Source organism: Aquila chrysaetos, chromosome 9 (genome assembly GCF_900496995.4).
Source record: "Aquila chrysaetos chrysaetos chromosome 9, bAquChr1.4, whole genome shotgun sequence".
Lineage (NCBI taxonomy): Eukaryota > Metazoa > Chordata > Aves > Accipitriformes > Accipitridae > Aquila > Aquila chrysaetos.
In genome coordinates this window covers 55365-76774 of record NC_044012.1, presented here as the reverse complement: position 1 = coordinate 76774, position 21410 = coordinate 55365, and the positions used below count along the sequence as shown (strand labels likewise).

The 21410-nt window shown below is 40.8% G+C and overlaps 1 protein-coding gene across 14 annotated transcripts in view; it reads left to right on the top strand.

The window, feature by feature from the left end:
• Nucleotides 1–24: 24 nt before the first annotated feature.
• ADAT1 (adenosine deaminase tRNA specific 1) overlaps nucleotides 25–21410 on the top strand; it is a 32898-nt gene continuing 11512 nt past the window's right edge. The window contains exons 1-9 of one of the 14 annotated variants that reach the window (XM_030025389.2): nucleotides 28–139; nucleotides 603–794; nucleotides 1587–1655; nucleotides 3384–3438; nucleotides 4209–4339; nucleotides 5847–6462; nucleotides 11528–11673; nucleotides 14065–14164; nucleotides 16871–16957. In XM_030025389.2, coding sequence (XP_029881249.1) covers nucleotides 626–794; nucleotides 1587–1655; nucleotides 3384–3438; nucleotides 4209–4339; nucleotides 5847–6462; nucleotides 11528–11673; nucleotides 14065–14164; nucleotides 16871–16957 — 1373 coding nt within the window. In that variant the 5' untranslated portion in view covers nucleotides 28–139; nucleotides 603–625. The other 13 variants (XM_041126197.1, XR_003924954.2, XM_030025392.2 and 10 more) reach the window with 13 other exon arrangements.

Below are 21410 nucleotides of genomic sequence, written 5' to 3'. Positions count from 1 at the left end.
CGGCGGGCCTCGCGCGCGGGGAGAGCAGCTGCGCGTGCGCGGTGTGGGTGTCGCTGAGCCGGGCGGCCTGGCGCGGCCCCGGGGCTTTCGCAGCCGCTGCCCGGCCCGGGCAGGAGCGGCGGCACCGTTAACCCGCAGGGTAGGGGCCTGCGCTGGGGGCGGCGTGAGGTGCGCTTGAGCGCTGCACCCGCTCGCTCGGGGCGCTGGCTGCCCCGGCGGCGGAGCGCCGCGCTCCCCGGTGGCAGGGGCAGGGTGGAGGCCCGGCGGCCTCGGAAGGAGTGGGGTGGTGCAGGGGACCGCACGGAGTCGGTGGTGTGATGGACGCTGTTGACTGCTGCGTAGCGGGAGCCTTGGGAAGCTAGCAGTCTCAGCTGCTGCTGGACTATAAGGGTTCTAGCATTTTTTTTTTTATTATTCCTAGCTATTTGGAAAAAAAGGTTTTCGTTTCATATATTTCTTATAAATAATCCTGAAAGGGGTGATGTCATTAGGCCTTGGATATTGGAATCTGGTGCAGGAAGGTGTCATGCAGAACAAGGTGGTAGGGTTTGAAGAGGTGGGGGCCGTTAATCAGTGTCGTGATGGAATCCAATTCTGTTTAGAACCTGCACTTGCATCGGGAGCCATGTGGTCAGCTGATGAAATTGCTGAGCTATGTTACCTGCATTATAGGACCAGACTCCCTAAGCAGGGGAAACCGGATCCAAACAGGGAATGGACTTCACTGGCAGCTGTTGTCAAAGTGGAGTCTTCCACCCAAAGAGAGGTTCTTGCTAGTCCAGGGAATCTGCAGGGTAAGAATGAGTTGTGAGAATTGGGGTGGGAGGTGGGGAAAGGGGAGAGAAGGTGACAGTCCTTGATTCCTCCCCCCCCTCCCTCCCTTTTTTTTTTTCCCCAAGATACCTTTTAAAAAACATACACCCCTTCCTGACCCATTTCTGTCTCCACCCAAGTTCTTTACTCTTGTGATTGTAAAAGCTTTTACAGCTTCTGTCTGGAAAGAGAAAGTTATAGTGAAATGCTGTTCTTCCCAGACTGTAACTAAAAAGATGAAAGCCTGCATTTGTATTTGGCTGTTCAATAAGTGGCAAAAGTCTAGGCAGGACCTGAATTCCTAATGTAAACCCTTGCAAAAGTATGTTTGGCTGCTCTTTGAGAGAATCCTAGAAAGGTCTCAGTTTGCTCTCCTTTAACAGCCTGTGTTATTGCATTGTGTGTTTGCGTTAGTTCACCATCATCTTCTTTTCCCTTACTGGTGCTTCCATGTTGTCATGCGGATTGTATGCCATGCTTCTTTTTTAGGTGTTTGAGGAATTGTGTGCCAGCATCCGCTGTGTGTTGCCTAGCACATCAAGCCTGCGTTAGCATTCCCGCTATGGGATCATAGACTTTTCCTAGCACTAGTGCTTCTGCCTATTGTGTTCAGTTTTCCAGCTGATACTGTTTCTGTTCTGGAATGTTGCATGGCCTGCCTCTGTGTACCTTCCCTTCTACACAATGTTCTCTGTGTTGTCTTACCAGAATGACTGTATGAGAGCAATGCTTCTGGCAATAGTTTGTTCAGTTAATGTTGTTTCTTCTTTCAGTAACGAAGGAAATTGTTGCTATGGGAACCGGAACAAAATGTATTGGCCAAAACAAAATGAGAAAAACTGGTAAGTATGGTGTAAAATCCAAGAACAGACTACCTATGCTACCATCTTTCTTGCTGGTGTCATAGAATCAGTGAAAATGTCCAAGGCATTGAGCTCAGACTTATAGATTGAAGCCAGAAGTATAAGGCAGACCTTACCTCATCAAGAAGAGAAGGGCTTAGGCAGCCAGAATGCCTGCCCTGAAAGTTTGCTGTGTTTGCTGCACTTGCTGCCTTAAAGGTGAATGAACTTTTAATATGTGGAAATGTGTAGTTTAGGCCATGAGTCTGCATACCTAAAGACTTCATAACTAAAAGCAAAACAAAACATAAGCAAAATAATTGTGCTTCGCCTGTTACAGTCTAGTTTTGTTGTGGTCTGATGCAGAAGATACCACTGCTGAATTAGGGTAGGGGTCACACCAGAAAAGTGCTAACAGGCTTTTTCTCCCTTACTGTATGTTCTGCAGCTAGATAGTTTTAAGTGTTGGTACAGTAAATGTATGGGATAGATCTATGACTTCTCACAGCTACTATTTCTTACCATTTATTTTAGGACTTTCCTTGCTCTGCATGTCCATTTGTTTATTCAGAATGTATCTGTCCCCTCTCCTAGGAGAGGGGAGAAGCCATAGTAAGTAGTGCTGAAAAGTGACTAAGGAGGAAGAGTGTAAATATGTAGGTACAGGGATTTCTACCTTCTTTAGATTTCAGAGGAGGAGTAGAGCAAGATAGGAGAAATGGTTTTGCATGCATGAGTTTTAGGCTGTTTCATGTTCTATATAATGTCCTTCATATTGAAATGAATTAGTGGAGCAAAAGAGAAGAAACTAAATTCTGTGTCTTAGATTTTTGTGGATGTTTCTTGTGACTTAGCCATCTTAGAAGAGTACTAGGACAGACATTTTTCTGATGGATCTAGGAAAATTGTGGTTAAACTGTTGTACTACTTACAATTTATGTATTAAGAGTCAAACTAGAAATTTGACTAGGAAAAAGGTAAAGCTAGTTCCTGTCTCTGTTGTTTGTCTTCAGTGATCTTAAGTTTAGAAAATACTTTCCTCTTATGATGACATTAATTTATTTTTAAATTAACTTGGTTGGTAGGTCATGTTAATGGTTATGTTTTAGAAAACTTTTAAACTTTAAACTTTTAGAACTGTTAAAGAGGACTTTTACCACCTGGCCTTTTATTCCTGAAATAAAAACTGATCTACAGATCCTGTTCCTTTAGATACCGCAATAGGCAGACACTGCAGGAAGTTTGAAGCTGAGATGTGTAAACCTGGTAAATATCAGAATTATTTACAAAAAAAAGTAATTTAAATTGTAGGACATAGTGCAACAAGAAAGTTCAACCAAAAGCTTAACAAACACTTGAAATTTTCTGTATGTTATGCTTAATCTGAGAATATCAAGATTTACTATTAAGAACAAACATCAAGAAGGTTTTGAAGGAAGCCAGTCTTTATTCAACTCAAAGGATTTCAAATATCAGAAGAGTTAAAATTTGGTATTTAAACAAGTCTCTGACTTGCTGTGGAGTGAAGACTTTTATCCTTCATTATGTAGGCTATTGACCTCCTTTGGCAGTGATTGGAAGTTTAAATATCTTGCAGTAACCTAATACCAATGTTAAACCTTCAAATGCTAACAAATCTGGAGAACTGTCATTTGTCAAATTCTGTTTGCTTTGTTCGTCTCCTTTTCAGTAATGATGTGTATTGTTCTCATTTGGTTGTTGCTTTAGGAGACATTCTGAATGATAGTCATGCTGAAATTGTGGCCAAGAGGAGCTTCCAGAGGTGAGGCATGAAGTTCATGTGCTGTTGTTCAGTGCCGCTTGAGGTTGGTTGGTTGTGATCCAAATGGTTTTGACCTATAGCTGAAATAGCCAGATTTTGCAGCTTCAGGGATGAGAATGTAATGAAAGAGACAGTATTATTTCTGTATAGGCAACACTTTTTTCCCCCTCTTTGTTAGCAGGAGTTTAACCTAATTTTTACACTTCTAGGTGGTGTTAAGGCCCTTTCACGAAAGCTTGTTTCTTCCTCATTCTTCTAGAGCCTCTGTACAAAGAAGTATTATTTGACTTCATGTGATGTCAATGCTGGTCTGATGACTGGTTGTCAAGGGTAGCCTTTTTGCTGTTTCCCACATACCAGCCCTCTTGTTCACATGGGGTAAGCTGGTTCAAGAACTGAGCCGGGAGAATAGTAATGCTGCAGAAACAAGTACATTTCTTGCAGTTTGATGCCACTAAACTGGCTCTCACAGAATCGGATGAGTTGCAGTGCTGGTAAAAATACAGAGTGGGAGGAGGGGACCTTAGATAAACGATTTGGGGAGATTAACTCCACTGAATCCAGCCTTTTGAGGTCTGTTATTAAGGTTCCAGTGATGTGTTTGTGTTTATGGAGTATGTTGGATCCCATCTATCTGTAGAAGCGTAACTGTAGAAGCTCCTCATAGACTTCATCAGGAAAGAACAGGCACTAGTGGGCATCTAATTTTTGTTGTTTTCCCATGCATCAAAAATGAAGTAAATGTTTCATGAAAACTTTCTGCCTGACAGGTATCTCCTCCATCAGATATGGCTGGCAGCTTCACATCAGCAGTGCAGTATCTTTATTCCAGGAACTGAAACTGGCAAATGGAAACTCAAACCAAATACCATATTTGTTTTCTTCTCCAGTCATACCCCATGTGAGTATGCTGAAGTGAACCAATGTCATGGCCCCCACTTCTAGAATCTTTTCTGCCCGTTGCCCTTCTTTGGTCTCTCTTTGGTCTGGAGTGAGAGTGAGGCAGTAACTCATGTTATCAGTATGTACCCTAAGATATACTTAATTGGTCCTCCACAGATACATTTGGCATTTTATCTCAATGGATGTGATTCATGAGAACTCAGTAAATCTGATATACAGCTCATTATGTAGTGGAATGCTTCACTTTCTCTTTAAACAATAATGGCTACTATTTTCTTTTCCGGAAACTAACATACTTGTCAGAGGTCCTGTCATATCTCCTGGTTGCTTTGCTTTAAACGTTGTCTCCTTGGATTCAAATTTTAATAAAGAACATTGACATTTACCACAGTTACTCAAAAAAACCCCCACCAAAAAAACCCACCAAAACAAAAGACAACAAACAAAAAAACCCCCCAACCACACAAAATCCAAACCACCAAACAAACAAAACCAAAAACCCAAACCAAAGAACCAAAACAAACCAGGAAAAAAAAAAACAAACCACAAAAACCCAACAAACCAAAACCAAACTCGCAAAAAACAACCAAAAAAGCCCCACCCACAAAACACCACCACCCTCCCAACCCAAACCTTCTTATGGAATGGAATGCAACTTTTTGTTTTGTCATGGAAAACACTCTTTGTGTGTTTTAAAAAAACAGCACCACAAAGTTGAGGCACTGTTGCCAAAATGTAGGAATGCGACCTCTTGGTCTACCATCTTATTAGATGTCTTGATGTTACCACGCTCCTACCAGTGTGTTCGTCAACTGCTAGTCTGTTACCAGAGCAGAGAAGTCTAAGCACTCTCAAAATATGCCTTATCAGTACTTCACATAGTGAATTAGTTGCTCATACATTTTCATGATTTTGATGGCCTTGCTGGAATATGCTATGATGGTTTTCTTTGTTAGTGCAATACGAGAATAGAATCTACATCTTCAAATTTAAGAGCAAGAATAATTTCCTGACTGCCTTTTTCTCACATGCCTGTCAGTCTTTGTTTGCTTTGAACTGAGCTTCAAAATTTTGGTTTTGAGCTTGTTTTAGTGATGTGGATTAAAATTTCCATCCTTATTTGATAGGTTATTCATTAGTTATTCTTTTGAGATTTGTATTGTTTAGTGAAATCAGACTAGTTTTCCTGTGAGTCTTCAGCACTGCTTGTAGTCTGTTAAATGCCTTTGACACCTCTTGCTTTATAATTTTTGTTTTAAATTTTGCTTTTTTGGTTATTTCTTAGGTGGAATGCAAAACTTGAAGTTAAACATATATTGGCTCAAATTTCAGCCAAGTCATCATTGTACAGGGCAACGTTGTTTGAAAAGTGTGTTCTCGTAGTTAAATCTTCCTGAGTGCGAATCTGTGAAAGCTAGTAGTATTTGTAATATTACTGATGTGATGTGTTCCAGTCATGAGAGATGCATTTTAGGACAATTTTATTGTCATTTCTTTTGTTCTAGGTGGAGATGCTTCTATTATTCCAATTAGCGAACCAGAGAACCGGCTTTCTAAGCCAGTGGCTGGAGATGATGCAGCTGGGCAATCAGAGCATAGAAGTAACCGTGATCATTTGGGTCCAGAAGATAAAAGGAAATCAGAGAAAATGGCAAGTAATCACATAATCAAGAGAATGAAAACTGACGATGATGGTTATTTTTCTGTAATCCCTGAAGACCTGACTGTTCAGCAAGTATCTGTGAAACGGGAAGACGACACAAATCCAAAGAGCTGTGAATGTTCTGCAGACATGCAAACAGCTAATAAGGAGACTGGCTTAGGGAGGCCGAAGGTAGTAGATGTTTACAGAACTGGAGCAAAATGCATACCTGGAGAGCTGGGTGATGCCCGAATACCTGGGCTGGGGTATCACCGTGTGGGATTATTACGAGTGAAGCCAGGTCGTGGGGACAGAACATGCTCTATGTCCTGCAGTGATAAACTGGCTCGCTGGAATGTGTTAGGGTGTCAAGGAGCTCTTCTGATGCATTTCCTGCAGTATCCAGTGTATCTGTCAGCAATTATAGTGGGGAAGTGTCCATATAGCCAAGAAGCTATGCGGAGAGCAATTGTTGAAAGGTAAGTGCTCTCCTTTGGAAATCAGATAGTGTGTACAGAGCCAATGAGTTACAGAAGACAACGTGTCACACAAAATCCAGGACTTTGCACCAAAGTGATTTGCAGAAAATGTGAATTTCTGTGAATTCACATTTTCAGAAAGTAGCCCTGTGTAGTACGGAGAAAAGCTGACTCCTGCTGATGGATCAGACTTGAAGATTCACAAAAGAATTTCCATTAGATTCAGAATCCCCTTTGTTGTCCCTTGATGGAGCAGTGAGAAGCTGTTAACCCACCTGAGTTTTTCTAGAAGCCTTCCAGCAGAAAAAGCATCCAGAAGGACACAAACTTAGCATAGTGAAGTTTTTTAGTGTAGTGAAGTTGAACTTTTCTTGCCCTCTTCCTGATTTTATTTCCTCAAACAGGGTCAAAAAAAGTTTTAATTTATTCAGTTATCCACACTTCACAAAGTCATTCTGAATATCTAAAAGTTCCCTTTTATAGAATTGTGTTGGTGAGCAAAAGCAGCTTTTATTTCTTGCAGGACCATTCCTAAAATCAAATTAAAAAGCCCCCAAATGCGTTCATCCTGAAGGCACTCTGACCGAATTGACTCCAGATGAATGCATAGGTAGACTTTTGCACTGTGCAAAGGATTTCTTTCTGGTTGTCCTTACAAACCTTTTTATAACTTAGCCTTAAATGAACTTCTTAGTTCTTCTGAAGCTTCCGCTGATTTTAGACCCTGCTTTCAGACTTACTTTCCAGCAAGTAAAAGATGTAGTATTTTAAACTTGCTTTGAAGGGAATTCCAGTAAAATCAGTTTACTTTTTGCTGTCTTCCTAAGCTTGGATCCAAACTTAAAATTTTCCAGGAGGTTAATATGTGGGTTATTGCGTATGCATGCAAGTCCCTCCCATGTAAAATTTTTAAAATTATATTGTCAGTCCATTCTCAGTAGAGGTTTTTGAAAACTGCTATTCTAAAGTTTTGACTGTATCATATGCCTTCATGTGTGCTGTGCAGCCCATGGAAACTGAGTTCTAGACCTAACGCAGAAATTGCTGTGGAGTGATGGAGTACATTTAAGTTTAGAAAGATGGGCACTGGTCGGCAACCAGATTGGAAAGTCATGATTTCATGTCAATACTTGTTTCTATTAGTGTTAATTGTCAGTTTTTTGCTTTTAGAGCAAAACTTTGTGCTTCTGGGACACTTGCCACTTGCGTGCAAGCAAATATCTCTCATTGGTCTATTCCACCACTTATATTCACACTGATTTGGATGTGCAGTGCAAGCTCACCTTTTGTAGTCTTGATGCATTCTGAGGAATTCTACCATGAGACTCTGGGCCTTCAGCTTCTGTAAAGGATGAGGTTTGTGGCTCTGCAACTCTGGCTTTGGCATACTTGTTTCTCATCCTCCTGCTCTGCAATATAAAAGGAAGTGGAATTTTTGAACCTGATCCACCTTTAGGAATGATTGAAATGGCAGATAGAGGAACCAATGAGGAGAGGTACTCTGCTGGCCCTCATATTCGCCAGCAATGAGCAGCTCATTGGGGAGGTGAAGGTCGAAGGCCTTAGTTGCAGTGACCATGAGATAGTGGAGTTCAGGATTCTGAGGGGAGAGAGGAGACTAAAAAGCAAGCTCACAACAGTGGACTTGAGGAGAGCAGACTTTGGCCACTTCAAAGATCTGCTTGGAAGAGTCATATGGGATAAGGCCCTGGAGGCAAGAGGGGCCCTTAAACTGGTTGATATTCAAGGATCAGCTCTACCAAGCTCAAGAGTGGTCCATCCTGACAAATAGGAAGTCGGGCAAAAATGTCAGGAGGTCTGCATGGATGAACAAGATGCTCCAGGCCGAACTCAAACATGAGAAGGAAGCATATGGAGGGTGGAAGCAAGCGCAGGTAACTGAGGAGGAATATAGAGACAATGTCTCTGTCTGCTGGGATGAGGTTGGGAAAGCTAGAGCCCAACTGGAATTGTATCTGGCAAGGGATGTCAGAGACCAGAAGGGCTTCTTTAAGTACATAGGTGACGAAAGAAAAGCTAGGGAAAATGCGAGCTCATGCTGAATGACATGGTGGACCTGGTTACGCAGGATGTGGAAAAGGCTGAGGTACTGAATGCTTTCTTTGCCTCAGTCTTTACTAGCAAGACCACCCTTCAGGAATCCCAGGTCCTAGAGACCGGGGGAAAGTCTGAAGCAAGGAGAATATACCCTTGGTGGAAGAGGATCAGGTCAGGGAGTATTTAAGAGCACTAGACATGCGTAAGTCCCTGGACCCTGATGGGATGCACCCAGGAGAGCTGAGGGAGCTGGCAGATGTTGTTGTGAGGCCACTCCCGATAATCTTTGATCAGTCGTGGCGGTTGGGAGAAGTTCTGAAGACTGGAGGAAAGCAAACGTCACTCCATTCTTCCATAAGGGCAAGAAGGAGGACCCAGGGAACTACAGGCTGGTCAGCCTCACCTCGATCCCTGGGAAGGAGATGGAACAGCTAATCCTGGAAACCGTTTCCAGGCACATGAAAGACAAGAAAATCATTGGTAGTAGTCAGCATGGATTCACCAAGGGGAAGTTATGCTTGACCAACTTGAAAAACTTCTATGATGGAGTGACTGGCCTGGTAGATGAGAGGAGAGCAGTGGATATTGTCTACCTAGACTTCAGTAAGGCTTTTGACACTGCCTCTCGTAAGATCCTCACAGAGAATCTGTTAAAAGTATGGGCTAGATGAACAGGCAGTGGGGTGGATTGAAAACTAGCTGAATGGCTGAGCCCAGAGGGTGGTTGGTGATCATTGGACAAACTGTAAATAGAGGTGTAACTAGCCGTGTACCCCAGGGGTCAATACTAGGTCCAGTTTAATATCATCATTAATGATCTTGATGATGGTGCAGAGTATGCCCCCAGGAAGTTTCCTGATGACTCAAAACTGGGAGGAGTGGCTGATACGCCAAGGGATTGAGCTGCCATCCAGAGGGACCTTGAGAGGCTGGAGAAAGGTAGGAATGTCATGAAGTCCAACAAGGGGAAGTGCAAAGTCCTGCACCTGGGCAGGAACAGCCCCATGCGCCAATATATGCTGGGGGCTACCGAGCTGGAAAGCAGCTTCGCAGAAAAGGACTGGGAGGTCCTGCTAGATCCCAAGTTGAACGGGCGCCAGCAGCGTGCCCTGGCAGCAAAGAAGGCTAATGGCATCCTGGGCTGCATTAGGCCAAGTATCGCCGGCAGGTCCAGGGAGGTGATTCTACCCCTGTAGTGGCACTGGTGAGTCCAAGCCTGGAGTGCTGTGTCCAATTCTGGGCTCCTTGGTATAAGAGAGCCATGGACATACTGGAGAGAGTCCAACAAAGGGTCTCGAAGATGTTCTAAGGGATTGGAGCATCTCTCATATGAGGAAAGGCTGGGAGGGCTGGGACTGTTCAGCCTAGAGAAGAGAAGGCTGAGGGGGATCTTACCAATGTGTATAAATACCTGAGGGGAGGGTGCAAAGAAAATGGAGCCAGGCTGTTTTCAGCAGTGCCCAGTGACAGGACAAGAGGCAGCGGGCACAAACGGAAACACAGGGCGTTCCCTCTGAACGTCAGGAAACACTTTTTTACTGCGTGGGTGATGGAGCACTGGCAGAGGTTGCCCAGAGAGGTTGTGGCGTCTCCCACCTTGGAGATACTCAGAAGACACGGTCCTGGGCAGCTGGCTGTAGGTGGCCCTGCTTGAGCAGGGGGAGGTTGGACCAGGTGGCCTCCAGAGGTCCCTTCCCACCTGGTTCAGGACAGCTGCCATGTGAAGCTTGTTCTGGTCAGCTGGAAAACAGCTAAGAGTTACCTTGCACTGGCATGGCAAAGCTTATGTGCATTTCCCTGGTGGTAAAAATTTATCTGCTTCTTTGATTTGAATTACATCCAAGATTTCATTTTTCTCCCTCCTGTGAGTAGTAGAGCTCTGACAACACAACCTGTCACCTCAGGGAAATTTGTGTGAGAGGTGAAGTGCACTGCTGCTAAATGAGAAGAGTCGTCATCTGCTGTGCACTGGCTTTCTTCCTCCTCAGATCCTTGAGTTGATGAAACCTATCCCAGCAACAAAAGGATAGGAAGTGGATGTTTTTCTTGCTTGGGAGGTTGAATCAGTGCAACAAAGGAATCTGCAAGTATTAGAGGAGAGTAAATGGAACTGGGCAGAGTGGAGGGAAAGGAGAGCAAGAAAGAAATCAGGGAGCTGAACCACTCCCTTTAAGAAGCAGTTAACTTGACAAGTTCATCTGAAAGGTTTGACTTTTAGTAACTCCTTTTCTCCATAGCCTTGCATCCTTCTAGGATGGTTATAAAAGCGGTCATAGTATATTAATAGGGGAAGCTCTACCTACCTATCCAGTGGAGTGTACTGGATAATCCTTTCCTCACTCTGTAACACGAGACAAGAATTTTCCCAGCCTCACTAGACTTTGGTTGCAAAGTCAGGCACTTTTTCAGACTATTACATCTGACAATATGAACTTTGGTCTTAATTCATTCCTGCTCTCTGTAAATATTATGATAATTATACTCGGGCGGTTTTTTCCTCGTCGTATGAACCTAATCCCATTCAGTGTGTAATGTTAATTTAAGGTAACAAAGATGAGATTATACATGGAACTGTAAGTTTATTTTGTATCTTTCTAGTCTTTGATTATGAACCTTTAGGTTCATAAAACAGTTGTTAATGTAATATGGTTGACTATGTAAATACTTTATGATGATTATTTTTCATTGTGATTGCAGAAGTATATTGCAGTTTTTATCCTGCATACTTTATCTCCATTGTTTATACTAGCTTTTAACTAGACCTTTGTTAAAATCATCGTAGTTTTTCTAGGATGGACAAGGTCTTAATAAAGTATGTGGCTTTGTTTTTCTAACAAATAATTTTTTGAAGGGAAAAATGCCTCCAAATCTCCTTCTGTAATTTATGTACAATTCAGTTTTAATGTAAAAGTAACATATTTTAGATTATGAAGGGAAATTGCACAAAATCGGCTTTTTTGGAAAGACCAGACTTAAAATCACTTGCATTTTTCCGTGTTTACTTTAGGTGTCAGCACATCTCATTTTTGCCAGATGGTTTTCTCCCTCAGGAGGTTAAGCTGCTGCAATCGGATCTTCGATTTGAACACAGCCGCCAGGCAATTCAGGAAGTTCAAACTAACAGCAAAACAAAACTTGTTCCTTGCAGTGCGGGTGAGTTAACTTGGGCTAGTTGCATAACTGTGCAAAAGTGCAAATAGAAATTAGGTGGTTTTGGTGGTTTCCTAAAATGGAACATCTTCCATTGCCAGTGCTAGAGGCAAAGTGTGACGTATAGCAAAAAATTAATTTCAGGCCAGAACTTAATTGTTAATAATACTCAGCTCAGCCTCTAGTTCCCTGTAGGGAGTTTTCAGACTGAATAAACAACTTGGTTGATGCCATTAAGAATTTATAATCTAAACAAAGACAGAAAATAACCAGCAAAAGTTCTGAGGGCAGTAAGAAAACAAAAATATCAAAAGACTTCTTGTTTTCAGTTAGTTTTGCATTCTCCTTGGTAATGAACAGAAGACTCACCATGCTGAGTTATGCTTGCAATTGCTCCAGAAACCTGTGAACGTAGAAAGAATACAGAGCAGTATAGTGTAAAGGTTTAATTGATAGAGGTTTTGGACATTGCATTTTTTGTCATGGTGATGAATGAATATGCAAGTCACGTTGTGTTTTAGCAACATGGTCTCATTTGGGGAAAAAAACCAATGGAACTGCCACTGTATGTGTATGGTTAAGCAGTTTATTTAAACTTGGACATGACTACCTTCTGCTGTTGTATACTTTTCTGGCTTAACTGGAAGTGGAAGTTGTTCCGTTACAGTAGAGCTGATGATAAAATAGAATGGAAACAAAAGGTTCCTTAATGAAATTCACATTCATTAAATTGGAGTTATTTACAGGTGCCAGGAGGGAAAAAGTGTTGATTATGTGAGGTAGGACACAAAATCCATCATTGAAAAATGGTGCCAATTCACTTAGCAAAAAAGATCTGAAGGCAACTGTGACTAAATTCCTGTGTATGCCTGCCTTTCTGTACAGTTACTCAGGTCATTCTGTTAAATAAAGGTGAATGACGCTTTATTACACTTTTTTGCATATATGAATTATGCCTGGTTGATTTTTTTTTCTTGAAGGGGTGAAAATCAGAATAAATTCAGGGCTGTTACACTGAGTATTGAAATATGTTTGATAGGAACAGTTCGGCTGGTATTTTTAAAAAGAAAGATGTGTTCCACTTAATATTTTGAAGTTGGCAATAACTATGAAGAAATGAAACAATATAAAACGTTTTCATTTTTAAGTAAATTTTTATCTGCTTGTCAGAATCTGATATCCTCTGACCAGGTGGTTTTAGATATTCCACATGTGGAGGGTTTAATGTTTAATACCAGTTGTATGTATTTAAAGTTATTTGACAGTACACAGGATTTTAATTTAGTAGTGTGATAGAGCATTGTACCTACATCACAATGCAAGTACATTTTACGCTTAGCAGAGTGTGTCAATTGCAGCATACAGATGAATCATAATACGAGTGTGATTAACGTAACCAGTCTCCATAATATGCTTTATAATGTGTAGGTTTTGAGCATCTTGAATGGCAAGATGGTATCATGAAGGAGAGAGGCTGTGAAACTTGTCTTTAGAGTTAAGGCATGTGCAACTGTTTTGCTTGTTAGGAACACAGAGAAATCGGAGAACTTAGGGAATAAAAATTGTCTCAAGGCAGTAGAAATTAAAGGAACCGTTGCTAGGTGATGGAGGGACAGATTGGGCATGTCAATCAGTTTTGTTTCCGTTAACATGCTGATGATGCTTTGCTAGTTATTTATAACTCTATAAGGTATGGTATGCAGAGTTGCAGCGTTAAGAAGTTTACAGTCTAAGATGGTAATAAGGTTATCAGAATGGGGGTAAAGGATAAGGTTGTTGCCACTTGCTATCTCTTCCAAAAAATTGTTTTTATTTGACTGCTAGCTAATAACATTTTTCAAATAAAGTGTACAGGTATTTGATGTATGTCAGTTATCAAACATAAAGAGAACTATTCAGAGTATACAATATACAATAAAATAATAGCACACAATAAATTAATAAGGAAAACATAGAGTGACTGATGGAAGTAACTTGGAGTATTTCACAGCCTGATATGAAAATAAGCTGTCTGACTTGGAAATTTCTTCATGCTTTGTCTGGACACGATGCACAAAAGAAAGTAGAATCCCCCTAAAAAGGGGAGAATTACAAAACTGGAGACCAAATATTTAGATGCATGGCTTCTTGAAGGAGCTGATAAAGATGAAAGTTGTGTGTGTGTATGCATATATATATATATATATATATATTTTTTTTTTTTTTTTTTTTAAACAGAATTTACCTGTTCTTTTAGGTACTGGAATCCTGACCCTAGAGAGCCATGGTCCTCTTTACTTTGAATTATTTTGGGAAGCAGCATGGTATCATGTGAATGCATAGAATGAAAGGAACTGCTAAGTTCTGCTTTTGTGATGAGAGCACCTCCCTTGTTCATAATCCTTTCTTCTACAGCTATCAGTTGGAGCGCAGTCCCTGAGCAACCTCTGGATGTCACCTCAGATGGCTTCCGGCAGGGAACGACAAAGAAGAGGATTGGGAGCTATCAGAGCAGGTGTGAGAATGTTGTGGTATCTGGATGCATGTATCTTATTTGTTAGCATACATGTCGGCTCATGTGAAGTGTAGTACATTGTCAGAGCAGAAAGAAATCTAGGGAGTGGGGAAAAAGGGGAAAGGTAGGGAGCGAGGGAAAAGGGAGAGTCACTGTGTAAGGGAGAGAAGGGGAGTTGGAATGAGAAAAATTGAATGAGGAAGTTTATCCTATTTCTTCTTTGTTGCTATTGATTAAAGAGAGCATTGTAGATAATGGTGGTGGGGCACTATGATCAATTTTTATTATAAGATAGCTTATTTATTGTGAAGTTAGCAGAATTTTTGCTTTGTATCTTTTGGGTTGATGACTGTAAAGGAAATGTGTGTGTTGCAGGTCCTCTTTGCAGTTTTCTTCTTCTGTAAGACTCAGGCCAGCTGACCTGGATGTATGATTGTTAGAAGTGTTGCTTTGAAATGTGGCTTTCTGCCTTAAAGTTTGAAAATGCTATGGAATGCTTGCAGCAGATTCCTAACACAAAACATGTCACCTTTCCAATTGTCATCTTGACACTGTGCTCTTTAAGAACCATCATAATCTTCTATCAACTATTAATGTTTAAAGAAACAGTGATGTATTTTTCTTGTGGTTGAGAGGAATTACTTGTAAATATCTGCAGACAAATTTCTCCATCTCTCTACACTTCCCTCAGTTCAGGTGAGGTGACCAAAATTATCATTGGTCTGTGGATGTTCAGCTTGAGGGTTGGGGTCATGTTTTGGTTGTTGACTGCTTATACAACCAATTTATCAATGGTCATGTTGTTCATTTTCCTCAGGCTTTCTGGGAGAAAGAAGATAATCCTGACAGTAGTGAATAAAATGATAAGTAGATCTTAGGCAATTCTTGTGGAGAATTCATTCACTTGCCTGCGAGTTGCACATTCTGAGCTTCTCAAAGTTAGGCCTGATTTGACTGAAGTTTATCCTGGTATATCCTAGTATTTCTAAATTTTCCCTGGAAAGAAGAGGACCAGGAACTTTGTAGTTTGTGACCAGTATTGGTGGCTGGGGTATTGTTAGCACAGGTTACCTGGGTGACTTAGTGTGGCTTTATGTGCACTGTAGAATATTAGTTTTCAATATGTAGTGTGTAATGTATTCCAGAAGATGTGTGAAAGATCAAACAAACAAACCAACCCCGTTTTCTCAGTAGGCTTAAATTTGTTATGTAGCTTTTGTGTATCAACTCAAAAACTTTAAAGCTATCTGCTAGCTGCCAGTTTGCACAAAACTGTAGGAACTTAATTATTGTTGAGGTCCTCCTCTCTTTTTCACGTGTGCTTGAAATTCACTAAAACATTCAAAAGTTATTAGAGAGGACCTACAAGACTGTGTGATTCCAAAGCTCCTGTTTCCTTAGGAAATCAGGATTAAAAACAGTGTCAAGGAATAAGTAAACTGTTTACGCTTTTGTGATAAACAGTCACAAAAGGAACTATTATCATGAAAAAAAGCAATTTATAGCCTTATTGGGGTGTGTGTGTGTTTAGTAATAAACAAGACTTGTATTTCTACCCTGGTTTTTTTCCCTCAAGGGATCTCAGGGTGCTTGGTGGGGGGGTGGTGTTTGGGTTTTCCCCGCCCTGTCCTCAATATGCTAGATAACACTAAATATCAAGGAAGGCAAAGCTGACTGACTAAAAGGAATTTGTAGGTAAATGTCTGGTATGTGCTTTTGTTAATGCTTAATCAACTAGAACACCAAAAACTACAATATGAACCTTTGACAGATTAACATGAAGATTAAATCTTAGAGCATCTTTGCATGCCAATTTTGGGGTTCTTAAAGAACGTACTAACAAAATAGGAAGGTTTTTTTATTGGTAGTTTGTTTTTGTTTGGGTTTTTTTTTTTTTTCCCCAATGCTTCTGGAGAATCAGCTTGCACATGTTTGAGAACTGAATCAGTCATTGTGAAGACAAGTGTATAAAGAGAATTTAATTAAATAGAGAAGATAGCTGGGGCTTTCAAAAACAAACCCTGCTTCATAAACAGCTCTTCTGGTTGCCTTCTCTTTGGGGGAAGAGAAGGGCTTAAAGCTGATAGGGATGCATATGGTATCTTCAAAAGACCTTTCAAACTTTGACTTGCTTTATTTTTTTTATGAGCCTCTTCGTATTCAACTGCCCTGCAGCTGTTGCTGAATGTGAATGTGTCCTTGTCACTATTGTGAAAAGAACAGCATTGTTCCAGATACTTCTGCTGGTTCTTTTATTTGTTCTGAATAATACAAAGTTTGCCAGTTTGAACAAGCCTTTGGAGTCCTTCTGTGCTTGTTTGGTCAGTTCTGGGACTCAACTTCACTGTAGTTGTGAGCTGATGACGGTGCAGTCTCACATGGATAACGATGTGGGGATGTTAAAATGTTCTCTCTGCAGACAGAGAGTGCTGGCTGGGACAATGGGGGCAATGCAGCTCTTTGTCAATATAACATTTAAAACAAAGAGAAAAGGCAGGTGGTGTGGCAGTACACTGTAACAGGTGGGCAGCTTGGATGGGGTGGAAAAAATTAAGTTGTGGTGAACCTTTTACATTCTTTGAGAAGTGAACGTAATGTTTTTTATCAAAAATGTTCAGCTGGGGTCTACTACCTTCAGCTGTAAGAGGAATGTATTTCTGATTTCTTTTTTTCCATCAGAATTTCTGACTTCTTTTTTTTCATCAGATCCAAGATCTGTAAAGTGGAACTCTTCCATACATTCCAAAAGCTGGTGACAAGTATTTCACAAGAGGATCTACCAGACACTCTCCGGTAAAGAAATTTTAGTTATATTTAGAAGAGTGAATATATCTTAATGAAACTGAAGAATACTGTGATGATACCAGAATCTGCTCATGAATCTCACTTTAGATAAGTTCATTGTTAAAATTTGATACTTGAAAAATATGGCAAGTGCTTGATGGATTAGGAAGACTCTCTTTTTGGTCTTTTTAATCACCTCCTTGGAGAAATAGCTATCGCATCTCATGTATTAATGACAGACAGAAGAAATTGCAGGTGGTTTGTTTGGAGTTAAGGTAGGAATTTGGGGCAGCTGATCTCTTCTGAAGGCTTACTACTTTTCAAAAGGGTAAACTCTGTTGCTGATTAGTGGAGCCTTGTCCTTCTCTTGCACTAGATCTGGTGTCTGTTGGACACCTCTGTAAGCCTCTTCAACTTGCTGTCTTGGCAGGAAACTCTACATTTTGGTGGATGTGGTTGGTTTTTTTTTTTTAATGAGGTAAAGTGGTCTTGTCTGAAAGTGGCAGTGGACAGCTGGGGAAGGAGTGAAGAGGGAGATGAGAGGAGGAAGTAGTATCTTTTTTGAAAACGTGAGCTGTCAGATCAGCTGCATGCAGCACTGTACCCATGTTGGCATTCAAACTCCCCGTCCCAAAATTGTCATGGGGGTTATTGATATCTGGTTGGTGTTTAGTAATTATATCAAATGCCACTTCTTTGTTTCACAAGAAGGAAGAGTTTGAGTAAAAGTTTAGGCTAAAATCATTTTTCATCTAAGTGTATGATGGAGTAAGAGCTGGTAAGGTGAGAGAGTGTGTAGGGCTCTTTCTGCAACGCATACGTTACAGAGACGGAGACTTTCTGGAAAGAACAGAAAGAAGCTTTTGTCTGAGGAAGCCATACTTGGAGGTTTCTTTTACATTATTAGAAACAAGTTTGGTTTATCAGACTGGAGTTTCTTGTGGTAATCATCTGGTCTGGCAGTGCATTATGTGCATTACGTATTTGGTGGTATTCCAGCCTGAATAACTACCATAGAGCATGGCATAGTTTCATATATGCAGAAACTTATCTCTCACTTCCACTTAGAGATTCTGAGAGATGTAGAAGGTTCCAAATCCATTGCCTTGGAAGGTTTATTTTATTTTAGACTTACTTCCAGGTATGGTTTCACCAGCTCTGGGATGCAATTATACCAGCTCTTGAGCTAATTTAACTGCTTGTAGCTGCTGATGAGGATGGTCCTGCAGCAGTCTCTGCTGCTACTGGCTGCAGATTCCTGTTTTCTGTCTTGTATCAGTAGCACTTCTCCAACCTTATAGTGAGCCAGTTCAACTAGCTAATGTGGCAGAAAACAATTTCCTTGTCTTCTGTGTTTTCTGTTGGACTAATGAGCTGAATTGGCTCATGGAAAGCTAAAACAGATAATAAAATGCATGCAAAGGAAGTAGGAGATACGTGTGGCTGGAAGTAGGGGAGATAGGCCATTTCTGCCTTTCATGGTACCAAGACATGACATGAATTTAGCCAAAGCAAGCGCACCCTGGATCTTTAATTACTAGCTCTTGCTTGCTTTTGAGTTTTGTGAATTAAAGATTGCAGTTACCTTCTGTGTCTGTAGAAGTGTCTCATAACTATTTTAAAGTTCTGATGTCAACATGAGCCGTGCTGTTGCTGAAATGGTTTCAACTGATTCTATAAGTAGAGATACACTTTCCCATAAATTCAGTTTTAAATATAAAATTATTAGCCTCTTTTGGGTGGGAGATTGTCCTTACTTGTATAGCCATCATAATTTCCTCAGAACAGAGTGTGAGCTGGTGCATTGTTGGGTACTCATTGTGCTGATCATGTGCTGCTTACATAAAGTCACTTCACCTCAGGGCTTTTCTAGACTCCAGTGGCTTTGTAATTTCCTTTGACTTTTTTGTCCTCTACCATTTTTCTGTCTGGGCTTCTCCTGACAAAGTCCAGCTGATTTGCAGATGTGGCATCATTTTTAGGCTGCACAAACTCTATTTTTACAGTAGAGGTGCTAGCTCACCAGTCAGCTTGTCCAGTTGCTTTCCTTCTGAAGTCTTTGTTTTTCCTACTCTTCACTTAAAAAGCAAAATTAAAAAATGTCTTCGTATTGCTGTTTCCTTCTTCTTCCCTTTCCCTTTCTACACAATATTCTGATGTGTTTTCTTCCTTTCCCCCTTGTAGTCTGAATTTGAGTGGACTTCAGATAAAAAATCCCCCACTCTCAAATTGTTTCCTCTAAACTTCTGTGTATTCAACTGTTACCCAGTTTTGCATTTTTTTCCCATTCAGAGGTATCTTGTTATCTCCTCCCACCAATCGTTGGCTCTAGTGCTATGCTGTCACCCAGTTTCCTTTTCCCACTTCATCCCCGAGTTCCTGCCCTGCCTCTTCTAGTCCACTTTTTGGTGTTTTGCCTCCCATCCTTTCTGCTCCATCAAGGGAATCTCATTCTGTAGTCCTTTCAGATTTGCTGAACAGCTTGTCTTGGTAGCTGTAGGCTATATTAGGACAAGGATCATACTTTACTTAACCCTTCCTTCATCTATGGTTGTCCACTGTCAGACCTAAGATACTGGGGCAGTTAAAGCTACATGGAACTAGCATACTGCTTCTGATGTTCTTTTGGTTTCTTCTTTTCTGTGTCTAAAGCTGCTTCTCCTGCTTTTTTGCCTTCCTTTCTCTTTCATTCTTCACTTCTCTCCAGTGGATCAGTGCTGGCACTGTTAAATTGGAACAGGTAGAGAGCCTACTGGGACAGAACTTCACTGGCTCTCCTAAAAGTCAAGTTTAGGAATTTGTAGTGGTGTAGCTTAGCTAAGATGCTAAGCATAACATTCAGCAGTTGTTTTTTTCAGGATTTAGTTTATTTGCTTTCAGCTGAGACTGTGAGAAGGAGGTGGTGTTTGGCTGGCATTAGCTACTTCTTCACCAAGAGCCAGATAGTGCTGTATTGTGCTGTCCCACTTTCTTTCTTCCTTCCTGATAATTTCTATGATCTCTCTCTTCTGTGCCTTACTTAAATTCTCACTCATGTCTCTAGCTAGACTATCTAAAATGTTATTTGTTTCTTTATAACCTGTTACCTCCACCTGCCATACTTCATTCTTTTCTGTTGACTCCCTCTCACATGCAATTTTGTGTTAATGTTTTGAAATTACTGGTACGTAAATCCATTTTTTTTTTTTCCCCATGTTTTCCATGCTCACTGTCAAAGGCATGATGACACACCATTGGGCAGTGTTGTGCCATTGCTAATCTGAATTGTTATGTAAAAACCTCTGCAGTATTCTTGTTGTTTACAGGTCACTTGGTGGCAATATGGCAAAGGAGGGTTTTTGCATTGTTGTTTTTTTACCCTGCTGGTAGAAAAAAACCATGCCTTGTTCATCACCTGAAGAAGTGAAAGCCTTCTTTTGTCATACAGTGGCATCCACCATACAGAGTCACCAGGCATTGCTGTTTGTGCAAGGTGTGGCTGGCTGTGCAACCCTTTGTCTGAATCTAAGGGAGACTTTGTAACATAAACCTGCCCCAGGTTTCTTGCTGGGCTTGTTAAATGGATGACTGATCCTCTTTTCTCTTAAATTGTAGTCAGGAGCCATCACAATTAAGATTGTGCTTTCTTCCTTCTTCCCATTCAGTCTGCAGTATGGGCGATTTCAGTTCCAGTGACACCTAACTGGAGGAAGTGGGCCGTTGTGCAGAGGAGTGCAAGGACTTTCAGATAGCTTTAAGATTTAAATATCTAGACTGAATATAGAACCTTCACTTGGGCTTCATGTTTAATGCTCTTTGCCAATGTTCATTTGTGAAAAACAAAAGGATTCTGCCAGATGACCGCTAAATATTTGCTGCTGGAGTGAGTGAGGATGATTGTAAGGAAGTATCAGCCTAGTGAAAGTAACTGTAATGGGAGAGGTGCGGTTTCACTGTTACTGCTGTTCACCAATTAAAAAAAAACACAACCATCACATTTGGCAAGAATTTTGTTGCAATTTTCTAGTCACTTTTGAATTTTCTTTTTAAAGTTTGCACATTAAACAATTCCTGTGATGGTCCTACTACTCCATAGAGGCCTGTGGGACAGTTAGGGCCTCTGATCTAAGAAAATCTTTTCTATACTGCACATCACAGGTGCTTGTTAGGTCTTTGCTGGATTGAAGAGCCTTTTATTAAGTAGTAGTTTCTGCCCCATGAAAATACTTACCCATCATAATTATCTCAAGACTTGATCTTTTTTTTTTTTTTTTGTAATTACTCTATTGAGCTTCTACATCTTTTCCTCTCTGAGATTAATTTTTTCCACGTTTCAGATGACATTGGAAAAAGCCACAAAGCTCATTTTCCAATTTTTCAATAATGTTTTGAAAATCTGGTCTCCCGAGCTAGACAGAGCAATGCAGTAACAGTCTTCCAAATGCTGCAAAACCTTACATTACTGTTAAAACTTGTTGTATTT